This window comes from Piliocolobus tephrosceles, chromosome 13 (genome assembly GCF_002776525.5).
Source record: "Piliocolobus tephrosceles isolate RC106 chromosome 13, ASM277652v3, whole genome shotgun sequence".
In the NCBI taxonomy this organism is placed as follows: domain Eukaryota; kingdom Metazoa; phylum Chordata; class Mammalia; order Primates; family Cercopithecidae; genus Piliocolobus; species Piliocolobus tephrosceles.
Window position 1 is genome coordinate 8,792,044 of NC_045446.1, and position 14,410 is coordinate 8,806,453.

At 49.5% G+C, this 14,410-nt stretch overlaps 1 protein-coding gene across 2 annotated transcripts in view; it reads right to left on the reverse strand.

The window, feature by feature from the left end:
• The window catches only part of DPF2 (double PHD fingers 2), a 20,349-nt gene extending 11,032 nt beyond the window's left edge, over positions 1 to 9,317 (reverse strand). Inside the window, exons 1-4 of one of the 2 annotated variants that reach the window (XM_023186229.1) lie at positions 9,056 to 9,317; positions 2,480 to 2,640; positions 1,951 to 2,058; positions 1,462 to 1,625 (exon numbers count right to left, since the gene is read on the reverse strand). In XM_023186229.1, coding sequence (XP_023041997.1) covers positions 1,462 to 1,625; positions 1,951 to 2,058; positions 2,480 to 2,640; positions 9,056 to 9,087 — 465 coding nt within the window. In that variant the 5' untranslated portion in view covers positions 9,088 to 9,317. The remainder of the gene's footprint in view (positions 1 to 1,461; positions 1,626 to 1,950; positions 2,059 to 2,479; positions 2,641 to 9,055) is intronic. The other variant, XM_023186228.3, reaches the window with a different exon arrangement.
• Between the last annotated feature and the right edge of the window lie 5,093 nt (positions 9,318 to 14,410).

Here is a 14,410-nt window from a genome sequence, read left to right on the forward strand (position 1 = left end):
TTTTTTTTTTTTTTTTTTTTTTTTTTTTTTTTGAGACAGAGTCTCCTTCTGTCACCCAGGCTGGAGTGCAGTGGTGCAATCTCGACTCACTGCAAGCTCTACCTCCCGGGTTCACGCCTGAGTAGCTGGGACTGTAGGTGCCCGCCACCACGCCTTGCTAATTTTTTTGTATCTTAAGTAGAGACGGGGTTTCACCATGTTAGCCAGGATGGTCTTGATCTCCTGACCTCGTGAGCCGCCTGCCTTGGCCTCCCAAAGGGATTACAAGCGTGAGCCACCGTGCCCAGCCCATGGGAAGTTTTTAAACTGCTTTGTTTCAGCCTGTCTGTGAAATGGGGAACACAGGACCTACCCCATAAGGTTGTACAGACTAAAAGAGAAAGGGCTGAAAAAGCACTTAGCCCAATGCTGGCATATTTATAGCTCTTTTATATATAGTCTTATCTTCTCTGTTGGCAGGGACAAAGTGTGTTTCACTGTGCAACCTCAGGGACCAAAAAACTTTGTGACACAAACTTCTGTGATAAAAGAGTAAGGTATTTAGGGATAAAAGTTTGTTTCCTTCCCTCCCCAGACAGGGTCTCCCTCTGTTACTCAGGCTGGAGTGCAGTGGCATGAGCAGAGCTACAGCCTCAATCTCCTGGGCTCAAGCAATCCTCCCACCTCAGCCTCCTGAGTAGCTGGAACTGCAGGGTGTGCCACCATGCCCAGCTAACTTTTTATTTTTATTTTTAGTAGAGACAAGGTCCTGCTATGTTGCCTAGACTGAAAAGTTTTTGATATATGCATCTTCCTCTCAAATGGTTTAGCAAACACAGATAAGGCAAATGTGGCAAAATGTGAAACTGATAAATCTAGGTAAAGAATATATGGTATTTCTTTGTACTATTCTTGTACCTTCTGGTTTTAATTTTTTTTTTTGTTGCCCAGGCTGGAGTGCAAGTGGCATGATCCCGGCTTACTGAAACCTCCAACTCCCAGGCTCAAGCGATTCTCCCACCTCAGCTTTCCTAGTAGCTGGGACAACAGGCACACGCCGCTATGCCCGGGTAATTTTTTTTATTATTACTTTTTGTAGATATGGGGTCTCACTTCGTTGCCTAGGCTGGTCTCGAACTCTTGGGCTCAAGCAATCCTTCTGCCTTGGCCTCCCAAAGTGCTGGGATTATAGGCATGAGCCACTGCACCTGGCCTCTTTTAATTTTTTAAAAGAAAATTACATATGTGTATAATAATAACCTTCTGTGATAAAGGTGGATGAATGAGTGAGAGTCTATACTTAGAAGCAACAGAGAAGCCAGTCAGTACCTGACAATAATTAGGGATTGAAGTAAGAACAGAACTGCAGGGACCTGCTTCCTGGACCCCAGCTTCTGTTTCAGTTCTAGAAACTGGGTGGCCCCAGTGAAGAGGAGGCTGATTTCCATCAAAGTTCCCTTAGCCACAGGTATAATCTTGTACCTTTCGCGCTCGACTGTTGGTCACAGGAAACTCGCCCAGGCTGTCATCATCAACTCGGGGATCCGGGGCGCCTCGCTTCTCCAGGGGGTCAGTGCGCAACAGAGCCTCTAAACTACTGCCATCCTGAGAGATCAGCCCCTCCTTCTTCAGGGTTTGGTCTGTGTCTGCAAGCAAGATCAGGATGAAGCAAAGCTCAGAATGGCTGAAAGCAGACTGCTCTGAGTCCACACAATGCTGCGGCTTACCAAAGGTCTGTCACTGTCTTTTGTTCTCTGGATGCCCAGGAATTAAGACACCCTAGTTCACTTGGCACCATGACTTATCTGTTTACCTGTCTCCCCTTCTAGACTAAGCTCTTTAAAGGAACGAATCACATCATATTCACTTGAGTATATTTGGGATCTAGTACTGGGCCTGGTATATTGCAGTGATTAGCAGGCTGTCACCACGCAGCAGGCCACGCCTCTGCTCAGGAAGTATGTGCCTTACCTGGCTTAATAGATGGGAAGGAAAGTCGTGGATCCTCAGGGGGATGGGCTCGCCGCTTTTTCCGCCAGCGCCGGGCAGGGTAGGAGTACAGCTGTCCAGAGGCCAATCCTATGGCAGGAAGAAAGATAGAAGTCAGGCCCTAACCCAGTATTAGAAAATAATACCAAATACTTTCTAATTATGTAGTCCCCCTTTTGAGTTCTAGAGCAAGGGAGGAATTCTGACAGTGAGGGCCTAGGGGGTGAGATGGAACAGTCTGTGCAAAAGAAAAATAGATATATGAGCTTAGGGGCCTTGGCTAATACATAGTTCTCCAGACACACAATGGCCTCAGCAGGGTGGAAAACAAAGATGCTGGTATCAACCTATCTGCTTCATCCTCCCTGGGTTTCTAACCACAGGAAGACCATATTCATCCATAGGTGGAAGGCAGTAGGGAAAACCCTATCAACTGTCTCATCACCTAAGATGAGGAGGCTTCTTCCTCCTTATGCTCCTGAGTCCCCTTCTCCCAAGTCTGGACCCTCACCTGGACCCCGGTGTCGCTTTTCCATCCAGATGTAACAATTGCTCTGGGCTACTCCAGTCTGTGAGTCCAAGAAAGGCAAGCGCACGCTGCGCTCAGCACACAGGCGAGCATTGTAATTGTGGCACTGCTCCATGGCATCTTTGTAGTACTGCTCCCCAAGGCTGCAGGGAAGATAGAAACCAGGCATGTGTGTTGGAGTGGGGGGCATAGGGTGCTGAGCTATTCCTCTCCCCTGTCATCTGCTTCTCTAGAAGGCTCAAGGGACTGGGAGGCTGTCTCTTCCATTCTATTTGCCTCCACTTCTGCCTCATGGGACACCAAGCCCCTTTTCTAGGCCACCATTAGGAATTACTTTACGAATAAATTACTATCAGGAATACATGATTTCATCATATGTCTAATCAGACTTAAGTCTAACCCCCGAAGAGGGGAAGGAACTAATGTTCATTCCATGTGTCTCACAAGCCCAGCCCTGTGCTAGTTGTTATTTCTCTTAATCCTTATGACACTGAGAAGCAGATGATAGTCCTTCCTAAGTTCCCCCTTATTTCCTCCTTCCTAGAATCACCTCCCAAATAAACTACATGCTCCCACATCCTTGCCCCTGGGTCTGCTCCAGAGGGAAAGAGTTCAAGGTCTAGGGGACTTATTAAAATGTATTCAGCAAACTAGTAAATCCATACAATGAAATTCTATTTAGCCATAAGAAGGAAGCTCTTCACATACTGATATTAAACAATTTCAAGTTAACTAGGGACCAAAAGCAAAGCAAGGTACACTGCTGAGAAGTGTCAAAGGAAGCTATCATTTATGTAACAAAACGGAAAAGAAACTGCAGGTCAGCAGGGAGAAAAAGTGGGTGACTAGGCCACTTCCTTCCATACGCCTTTTTATATCTTTTGAATTTTGAACTAGGTTTTTAACCAGCTAATTAATTTTACATTTATGGAAGATATCTACAAGTACCTGAAGTTCCTTGAAGTTTTTATTGAGCGCCATCACTGATAAGAAACTTGTTTGCTCTAAGGCCCATCTTAGGGTTCTTCTCTATTCTCACAAAATAAAATTATATAGGAAAAAATCTCCTTGGTCTCAAAAGACTCAATTTGAAATCTGAATCAAGGGTCAACCTTTAAGTGGAAAACTGGAAAACTGCACAGTGCCAGGTTCTAAGAAGCATGTATGCAGAACCTATCTTGTTCTCATCTTGCAGGGTTTAACCAGGACTTTGGTAACGGAGGTTAAACAAACTCTATCAGTTCATATTTATATTCAATCAATCTTTTTTTTTTTTTTTTTTTTTGAGAGACAAGGTCTCACTATGTTGCCCAAGCTAGACACAAACTCCTGGCTCAAGTGATCCTCCTGCCTTAGCCTCCCAAGTATCTGGGAATAGAGGCATGTGTCACAGTACCTGGTGTCAATCAATCTTAAACCGAGGGCAGAACTGATTTCTTTCTCATAGTATCCCCAGTACTCATGAAGATGTCTGAGATACAGTCAGACCTGACTTGAGAGTAAAAAGACCTGGCTGGCCTGCAAGTCACCACGTGAACATGGACATTTAGTCAACCCAGGTGGGCCTTGGTTATTCTTCTATAGATTGAGGAGGTTGGACCAAATGAGCTTTGACATATCAGGATTTTACAAGAAACAGCCTGGGGATGAGACAGCAAACAGATTAAGTCTCTGTGGTTTCTGTCTGTAACTCGGGCTACACCAAAAAACCCTGATCTGGAATGTGACGGGGGCCTTCAGCAAGCAGCCACAATAGACCACTACATAACTTACCTCGTGCCCAGCAAGTAAAAAAGACACATAGCACACACAGAGATAGCAACGCCACAAATACAGCCTGGCGTGATTCAATGAGCTGTAATGACTGTAATCTGAGGTAGGCACGAATCTCACGTTGGAGAGCAGAATGGAGAAGGCAGCCTCGCCTCTGCGAGCTCGCCTTTAGGAGGCAGCCACGTCTTCACCACACAGAATAAAACTGGATAAACAAGGCTGAGTGCCGCAGCTCCTTTGTTTCTGCTGATGGGAATTGATACTGACACTGGAAGTCAAATGGAAGGCAGGGCCAGGCTGGTGAGGGCTGCAAAGTCAGAGCAAGGAGGCTGGAAACGGTTTTGGGAGGAATGAACGAGAGATGTTCCGTCAGGGCTCTTGTGAGCTACGTGGGATTTCAAAAAGTAAGGCAAACAGTCTTGGGGGTACAAGGGCTGGGAATGAAACATGGAAGTGTTTGTGAGAAGAGAGTCTGATGAAGAGAGAACAGGACAGGATGACAGTGAGCTCTTAAGAACTTAAGGGAGGCTGGGCACAGTGGCTCATGCTTATAATCCCATCACTTTGGGAGGCCAAGGCTGGTAGATCTCTTGAGACCAAGACTTAGAGACCAGCTTGGGCAACATAATGAGATCCCATCTCTACAAAACGTTAAAAACAAATAAATAAACCATCAGCTAGGTTTGGTGGCGCAGGCCTGTGGTCCCACGTAGTCCCTGGGGTGGATGAGGTAGGGGAATAATTTGAGCCTAGGAAGTTGACGGTGCAGTAAACCAAGGTTATACCACTGCACTTCAGCCTGGGGGACAGAGGGAGGCTCTGTCTCTTAAACAAAACAAAACAACAACAAAAACTCCGGTACCAAGAAATGTCAAGTTAACATTAACACTGTTCTCTCTCTCTCTCTCTCTCTCTCTCTCTATACATATATATATTTTCGAGACAAGAGTCTTGCTTTGCCGCCCAGGCTGGAGCACAGTGGCGCAACCTCGGCTCACTGCAGCTTCTCCCTCCCGGGTTCCAACGATTCTCTTGCCTGAGGCTCCCGAGTGGCGTGCGCCACCATGCCCAGCTAATTTTTGTATTCTTAGTAGAGACAGGGTTTCACCATGTTGGCCAAGCTGGTCTCAAACTCCTGACCTCATGATCCGCCCACCTCAGCCTCCCAAAGTCCTGGGATTACAGGTGTGAGCCACTGACTGTGCCCAGCCTCTAGATTTTGCCTAGAAAGTTTCAAAACCAATAAGCAGCTACAGCTATACTATTATTTTACTTTCCTAGTAAGAACCCTTAAAGACTTTGTTTCTTTTTTTGAGACGGAGTCTCGCTCTGTCGCCTGGGCTGGAGTGCAGTGGCGACGAGATCTTGGCGCACTGCAACCTCCGCCTCCTGGGTTCAAGCGATTCTTCTGCCTCAGTCTCCTGAGTAGCTGGGACTACAGGTGCACGCCACCATGCCCAACTAATTTTTGTATTTTTAGTAGAGTCGGGGGTTTCACCACATTGGCCAGGCTGGTCTCAAACTCCTGACCTCATGATCCGCCCGCCTCAGCCTCCCAAGGGGCTGGGATTACAGGCATGGGCCACCGGCCCAGCTTCATTTTTTTTTTTGAGATGGAGTCTTGCTCTGTCACCCAGGTTGGAGTGCAGTGGTGCAATCTTGGCTCATTGCAACCTCCGCCTCCTGGGTTCAAGCGATTCCCCTCCCTCAGCATCCCGAGTAGCTGGGATTACAGGCACACGCCACCACGCCCAGCTAATTTTTTTTGTATTTTTAGTAGAGTGGGGTTTCGCCATGCTGGCCAGGATGGTCTCAATCTCCTGACCTTGTGATCCGCCTGCCTCGGCTTCCCAAAGTGCTGGGATTACAGGGGTGAGCCACTGCACCCAGTCGCCTCTTTCGTCTTAAGACAGAGTCTTAAAGTGTCACTCAGGCTGGAGGGCAGTGGTGTGATATCAGCTCACTGCAACCTCTGCCTCCTGGGTTCAGGCAATTCTTGTGCCTCAGCCTCCTGAGTAGCTGGGACTACAGGTGTGTGCCACCCCACCTGGCTAATTTTTATAGTTTTAGTAGAGATGGGGTTTCACCATGTGGGCCAGGATGGTCTTGAACTCCTGACCTCAAGCAGTCAGCCCACCTCAGCCTCTCAAAGTGTTGGGATTATAGACGTGAGCCACTGCACCCAGCCAAGACTTTCATTTCTGACATCACATTTGGAAGGGACAGAAACTTACAAATAAGAAAATTTTTAGGGCCGGGCGTGGTGGCTCACGCCTGTAATCCCAGCACTTTGGGAAGCTGAGGCGGGTGGGTCACGAGGTCAGGAGATCGAGACCATCCTGGCTAACACGGTGAAACTCTGTCTCTACTAAAAATACAAAGAAATTAGGAGGGCGTGGTGGCGGGCGCATGTAGTCCCAGTTGCTGGGGAGGCTGAGGCAGGAGAATGGCGTGAACCCAGGAGGCGGAGCTTGTAGTGAGCCAAGACTGCGCCACTGTGCTCCAGCCTGGGCGACTGAGTGAGACTCTGTCTCAAAAAAAAAAAAAAAAAAAATTCTTTTCCCAGGACAAGATGCAAGTCATACAAGATGAGTGGCAGCGCACAGTGGCTCACGCCTGTAATCCCAGCACTTTAGGAGGCCGAGGCGGGTGGATGACCTGAGGTCAGGAGTTCAAGACCAGCCTGGCCAACGTGATGAAACCCCATCTCTACTAAAAATACAAAAATTAGCCAGGTGTGGTGGTGGGCACCTGTAATCTCAGCTACCCAGGAGACTGAGGCAGGAGAACTGCTGGAACCCAGGAAGCGGAGGTTGCAGTGAGCCAAGATCGTGCCACTGCATTCAAGCCCGGGCCGACAACAGTGAAACTCTGTCTAAAAAAATTTAAAAAAAAAGAAAAGATGAGCTAGTGGTCCTGACCTCAACGTACTCAATGTATAACATCAGCTGTCAGAAGACTACGTACACTATACTCAAGAGAAGTGCCAGAAAATTATCTCCAAATGAACTGGAAGAATGGAAGCCCCTTCTTAAAGGGATAATTCTGCGGGAGTACGTATTAATTGTGATCTGAGGCCCTGTGCAGCTAGAAATGAGGAGGAGAGAGTTGGTTTCTCATTACTGGCATTCAGGAATTAGTGGCTGGTGATGCTCACAGTCTCTACAGTTTTTCAAAGAGAAACAAGATATCATGCTCTGTTTAAATGGGCAACTCCTCACTTATGACACAACTTGAAAGCACTGGCAACCCTATTTCCCCGAGGAAAATCCTCCAACACGAAGAGCCTCACTACATTTAACTCTCAAAACCTAGGCAAGTCCGATACCCCTCCAGTACAATGAGAATCTTTCTTTTTATTTTTGGAGAAACCTGTGTAAAACATCCCCTTACAATGGGATGAGGGAAGTCAACAAAGACGCAGGGAAACAAAGAAAGAACATCTGAGTCAGGAAGGATAACTGGATAAATGGTAGATCAACAGTGTCAATTCTAAATTGAGAAAAATGTCAGCCTGAAGAGAGAGCTGGGGAAACTGGAGTGGGCAGATCAGAGAGAAAGACAATAGTGTTGGGAGGAGGGGTGGCTGAAAGAGACAGCAGGATAGAGCAGAAAGCAACTTAAAGAAAAAAAAAAAAAACCACAAGAGGAGGAAAGGCACTTAGCTTAATGGAAGTGGGAAAGCATTCTCAAAGAAAAGGCTTCAGGCAGGAGGGAGAAGCAACTTACTCTTTAAAAAGGCCCTTAGGAAGAGAGGGGCTTAGGCCACGACAAAGACAGATGAGAAGCTGTGAGTCCCTTAGAACACTTACCGAACCTTTACCTCGTCACCCAGTCAAAATCCAAAAACCCTGACTGGACGGTTAGACACCACTCCATTTTCCCACCCTTGCACCAAGCCCAACATACCCATTAAAAGAAGCTCTATTCGCCCACCGGGTATTAACCCAATCTAAAACTCATCCTGATTCTCCTGTAGGAATAAATCAAGTCAGTCCCAAAGCATCTTTAACTCACAGGAAGCAGTTCATAGGCCAGTGTCCATGGCCCCAACAGCTATTAACTTTAACTTTGCTTGAAATCTGACCAGCACAACGGTATCGCATAATAGGAAGAATGCCCACTTAGATGCCCCTTTAGGCTACTAAGCTGTCCTGAACGGCTTCGGTCCAGTCGCAGGTTTTTGATGGTTGCTACTGGAAGGCGCCAAGGCCCACTCCCCTTCTGGATCCGCTCCTCGACAAATGCTTCCCAAGAATATTTGTAGTCTTAGGTACCTGCCACCCAAGATCCTCCCAAACATCACGGGGCTGCTTGGAACTGAAACAGCCAGCCCCGCAGTGCACCCCACAGGGGCCGCCGAGCCTGTTGCTGCAGCGGACGGGACGGGGCGGGGTGGGCGGCGGGCTAGCCGTGGGGCCGCCCGGGCCTCGGCCCCGCTCCTCCGGACTGAGGCGTCTTGGGAGAGGACCGGGACGGTGAGTCTCGCGTGCAGGCAGGGCGCCATGCTCTGGAAACCGTCAGCCCCGAGGAACGCTGAGGCCACACAGCCCAGCAGAGAGGCCGCCCGTCGGGGCTCCAGTGTGCCCCCATCAGGGCCTCCACAAGTTTCCAAAGAAGCGCAACGTCTTCTCCGGAGTCTCCTATTGCCCTCCCCACCAGGAGTCGCAACATGGCCTTCCCGGGGATGTCCCTCTCTCCGCCTAGTCCCTTCCCCCGCCGCCCCCTACTCCCAGACCCTTTACAAAACCTGCCGCCCTAGGAGAGAAAGAAACCACCACTCACAGCTTCACTACATTCTCCACCACAGCCGCCATCTTCCCTGCTCCTCTCCCTCGGGCCGGGAGGCCCCAAAGTCCGCAGCGCGCAGGCGCCGGGACCGCACCGGGGTACCAGGTTCCTCGCCCTCTGCGCAGGCGCCGTCCGGGCGCGCGCACGAGAGCGAGCACCGAAGAAAGAGCTTCACGCCTGTTCCCGGGGTCCGGATAGGACCCCACGGGAGCCCGACGCACAGGCGCAACCGGAGACTGGCGTGCGTCCCGGAACTTCAGTTCGAGGCCCGCCTCTTCTATTTAGAGGAGCAGGAGGCGGGGCCGGGCGCGGTGGCTCACGCCTGTAATCCCAGCACTTCGGGAGGGCGAGGCGGGCGGATCACGAGATCAGAAGATCGAGACCATCCTGGCTAACACGGTGAAACCCCATCGCTACTAAAAATACAAAAAATTATCCGGGCGTGGTGGCGGGCGCCTGTAGTCCCAGCTACTCGGGAGGCTGAGGCAGGAGAATGGCGTGAACCCGGGAGGCGGAGCTTGCAGTGAGCCGATATTGCGCCACTGCACTCCAGCCAGGGCGACAGAGCGAGACTCGATCTCAAAAAAAAAAAAAAGAAGCCGGGCGCGGTGGCTCACGCCTGTAATCCCAGCACTTTGGGAGGCCGAGGCGGGTGGATCACCTGAGGTCAGGAATTCGAGACCAGCCTGGCCAACGTGGTGAAACCCCCATCTCTACTAAAAATACAAAAATTGGCCAGGCATGATGGCAGGTACCTGTAATCCCAGCTACTCGGGAGGCTGAAGGGGGAGAACCGCTTGAACCCGTGAGGCGGAGGTTGCAGTGAGCTGAGATCATGCCATTGCACTCCAGCCTGGACGACAGAGCGAGACTCTGTCTCAAAAAAAAACAAAAACAAAAAAGAAGAGCAGGAGGAGGTCGGTCACCGTGGCTCCCAGCACTGTGGAAGGCGGAGGCAGGAGGATTGTTTTGAGCTCAAGAGTTGGAGACCAGCCTGGGCAATATAGTGAGACCTCCTCGCTACTAAAAATTTAAAAATTACCCGGACGTGGTGGCGCGTGCCTGTGTTCCCAGCTACTCTAGAGGCTAAAGTGACAGGATTGCTTTAGCACAGGAAGGTCGAAGCTGAGTGAGCCATGATTGCACCACTGCACTCCAGCCTGGGCAACAAAGCCAACCCTGTCTCAAAAACAAAAAACAGTCCAAGTCAATCTTCAACTATCACCTCTTTTCACCCTTTAAAAGCAAATAGTACTCCCTATCTCTGTTACCTTGTTTCTAGGTCCCTCTTCCATCCAGTTTAATGGGAACTTTGTTCCCACCTGTTCACTTGAAACAGCTCCTGTCACCATGACCTCCCTCTCAGCAGATTTAGAGATCTATTTTCTGTCCTCATGGGCCTGTCGACCCCCATTACACTGTTGGCCACCCTCTGCTTTTCAAACTCTTCTCCAGATCTTTGAGATGCCTTTCCCTCCTGGCTGTCCTTCCCCACTGCCATTTCCTTTCACCCTCTTCCTCTGTTCAGCCTCTGTTAGAGTCCTCAGGGCTTGGTCACTGGTACTTGTCATTTTTTCTTTTCCTTTTTTTTTTTTTTTTTGAGAGAGTTTGCTCTTGGTGCCCAGGCTGCAGTGCAGTGGTGCAATCTCAGCTCACTGCAACCTCCACCTTCCAGGTTCAAGTGATTCTCCTGCCTCAGCCTCCCGAGTAGCTGGGATAACAGGCTCCCACCATCATGCCCAGCTAATTTTTGTATTTTTAGTAGAGATGGGGTCTCACCATGTTGGCCAGGCTGGTCTCAAACTCCTGACCTCAAGTGATCCGCCTGCCTTGTCCTCCCAAAGTGCTGGGATTTCAGGCGTGAGCCACCGCACTGGCCATCATTTTTCCAATATACCTTATTTCACCAATTCCAAGATGCACATATTCTCCCCCCTCATTTTAATATTTCAGAAGCAGAACACATGTTACCATTGCTATGTCTTTGTTTGTTTGGTTCTGAGGTGGAGTCTCTCTCTGTCACCCAGGCTGGAGTGCAGTGGCATGATCTTGGCTCACTGCAAGCTCCGCTTCCCGGGTCCACGCCATTCTCCTGCCTCAGCCTCCCGGGTGTCTGGGACTACAGGCGCCCGTCACCACACCTGGCTAATTTTTTGTATTTTTAGTAGAGACGGGGTTTCACCGTGTTAGCCAGGATGGTCTCGAACTCCTGGCCTCGTGATCCACCTGCGTCGGCCTCCCAGAGTGCTGGGATTACAGGTGTGAGCCACTGCGCCGGGCCTCCTATGTCTTAAAATCATATTTAGCAGATGAGAGTTGTGAGGTATTTGTCATTGCTAACCCTGCACCAGTTTCAAAACATGCAGAATAGGTGTTAGCAGCTTGGAAGAAAAACCCAGAGATGCTGCTGGTGTATTCTTTTTTTTTTTTACCCAAGACAAAGTCTTGCTCTGTTGCCCAGGCTGAAGTGCAGCAGTGCGATCTCAGCTCACTGCAACCTCTGCCTCCCGATTCAAACAGTTTTGCCTCAGCCTCCCGAGTAGCCAGGATTACAGGCACGCACCACCATGCCTGGTTAATTTTTGTATTTTTAGTAGAGAGGGGTTTTCGCCATGTTGGCCAGGCTGGTCTCGAACTCCTGACCTTGTGACCGCCTGCCTTGGCCTCCCAGAGTGCTGGGAATACAGGTGTGAGCCACTGCATGTGGCCTATAAAAACTTTTTTAAAAAATTAGCTGGATGAGACAGAAAGTAGCATGGTGGCTGCAGGCACTAGGGGGCGGGGAGAATGGGAGCTAATGTTTAATGGAGACACGGCTTCAGTTTGGAAATATGAAAACAATTCTAGAGATGGATGGTGGTGATTGTTGTAAAATAACCTAAATGTAGTTAATACCACTGAAATGTATACTTAAAATGGTAAATTTTATGTTATATATTTTTTACCACAATAAAAAAATGCAAGCTGAGTGCAGTGGCTCATACCTGTAATTCCAGCACTTTGGGAGGCCGAGGCAGGAGGATCACTTGAGCCCAGGAGTTTGAGACCAGCCAGAGCAACGCAGAAAAACCTCATCTCTACAAAAAATAAAAATAAAAATAAACGGCTGGGCACAGCGACTCACACCTGTAATCCCAGCACTTTGGGAGGCCGAGGCAGGTAGATCAGGGCTAACACAGTGAAAACCCATCTCTACTAAAAATACAAAAATTAGCTGAGCATAGTGGCACGTGCCTGTAGTCCCAGCTACCAGGGAGGCTGGGGGAGGAGAACCCAGGAGGTAGAGATTGCAGTGAGCTGAGATCGTGCCACTGCACTCCAGCCTGGGTGACAGAGTGAGACTCTGTATCAAAAAAAAAGAAATAATAATAATAAAGGCCAGGCACAGTGGCTCACGCCCATAATCCCAGCACTTTGGGAGGCCAAGGTGGGCAGATCACCTGAGGTCAGGAGTTTGAGACCAGCCTGGCCAACGTGGCAAAATCCTGTCTCTACTAAAAATACAAAAATTGTTCTACAAAAATGAACTGGGCGCCAGGCGTGGTGGCTCACACCTGTAATCCCAGCACTTTTGGAGGCCGAGGCAGGAGGATCACAACATGGCCAACATGGTGAAACCCTGTCTCTACTAAAATACAAAGAATTAGCTGGGCGTAATGTGCGAGCCTATAGTCCCAAATACTTGGGAGGCTGAGGCAGGGGAATCACTTGAACCTGGGAGGCGGAGATTGCAGTGAGCTGAGATAGGCGCCTCTGCACTCCAGCCTGGCGCCAGAGCGAGACTCCATCTCAAAACAAAACAAAAACAAAACAAAAAAAATTACCTGGGCATGGTGGCAGGCGCCTGTAATCCCAGCTACTCAGGAGACTGAGGCAGGAGAATCACTTGAACCCGGGTGGTGGAGGTGGCAGTGAGCCGAGATGGTGCCACTGCACTCTAGCCTGGGCAACAGAGCAAGACTCCATCTCGAAATAAATAAATAAGATGTCCAGAAATAATAACAAGAAAAAATACATTCACACACACACAGAGTGATGTCTGTGAAAGGCTGGGGGAGTGGTGGGTGTCTGGGACTTGAGGGTCACACAGGTGGAAAAGAACTGGCTGAGGGTGGAAGAAGGGGCCACTGGGCCCCACCTTAGGCCACTCCCCTCCTCTCTGTCCCCAGCATCCTCACCTGGGTCCACTCCTCCTGGTCATGCCTGCCATGGCCACCTCCATCCCCGACCTGGCTTGGGTGGTGTCCTTCCTCAAGTCTCTATCTCACCCCCTCTCTCTCCTGCTTTCACGTCCTTCAGCAGTGTCCCATCGTCTCAGCGTCAGCCTGGCCAGCGAAACTATTCCCCGCTGACGCCAGCCTGTGTTCCAGCTTCACAGTGCCGCCCTTCCCGAGCTCCGGTTTCTTCCTTCATAACACATTGCAACCATTTGTAACACCTTTCCTGGATGGGCATGGTGGCTTATGCCTGTAATACCAGCACTTTGGGAGGCCAAGGTGGACAGATCACCTGAGTTCAGGTGTTACATACCAGCCTGGCCAACATGGTGAAACCCTGTCTCTACTAAAAATACAAAAAATTAGCCAGGCGTGGTGGTGGGTGCCTGTAGTCCCAGTTACTTGGGAGGCTAAGGCAGGAGAATTGCTTGAATCCAGGAGGCGGAGGTTGCAGTGAGCCAAGATCATGCCACTGTACTCCAGCCCAGGCAACAGAGTGAGACTCCATCACAAAACAAACAAACAAACAAACAAAAAATTTAGCCAGGCGTGGTGGTGTGCACCTGTAATCCCAGTTACTTGGGAGGCTGAGGCAGGAGAGTAGCTTGAACCCGGGAGGCAGAGGTTGCAGTTAGCCGAGATTGTGCCATTGCACTCTAGCCTGGGCAACAGAGTGAGACTCTGTCTCAAAACAAACCAAACCAAACAAAAACAAAAACAAAACTTCCCTGTGGCTAGTAGTAAATGTTATCCCTAATTTTCTCAGTAACCCTGTGAGGTAGCTATCAGTGGCTCCATTTAATTTTTTTTTTTTTTGAGATGGAGTCTCACTCGGTTGCCAGGCTGGAGTACAGTGGTGCAATGTTGGCTCGCCGCAACCTCCGCCTCCCAAGTTCAAGTGATTCTCCTGCCTCAGCCTCCCTAGTAGCTGGGATTACGGGCACGTGCCACCACGCCCAGCTAATTTTTGTATTTTTAGTAGAGACAGGGTTTCACCATGTTGGCCAGGATGGTCTCGATCTCCTGACTTCATGATCTGCCCACCTTGGCTTCCCAAAGTGCTGGGGTTACAGGTGTGAGCCACCATGCCTAGCCTGCTCCATTTTAGAGATGGGGAAACTGGGTCTCAGGC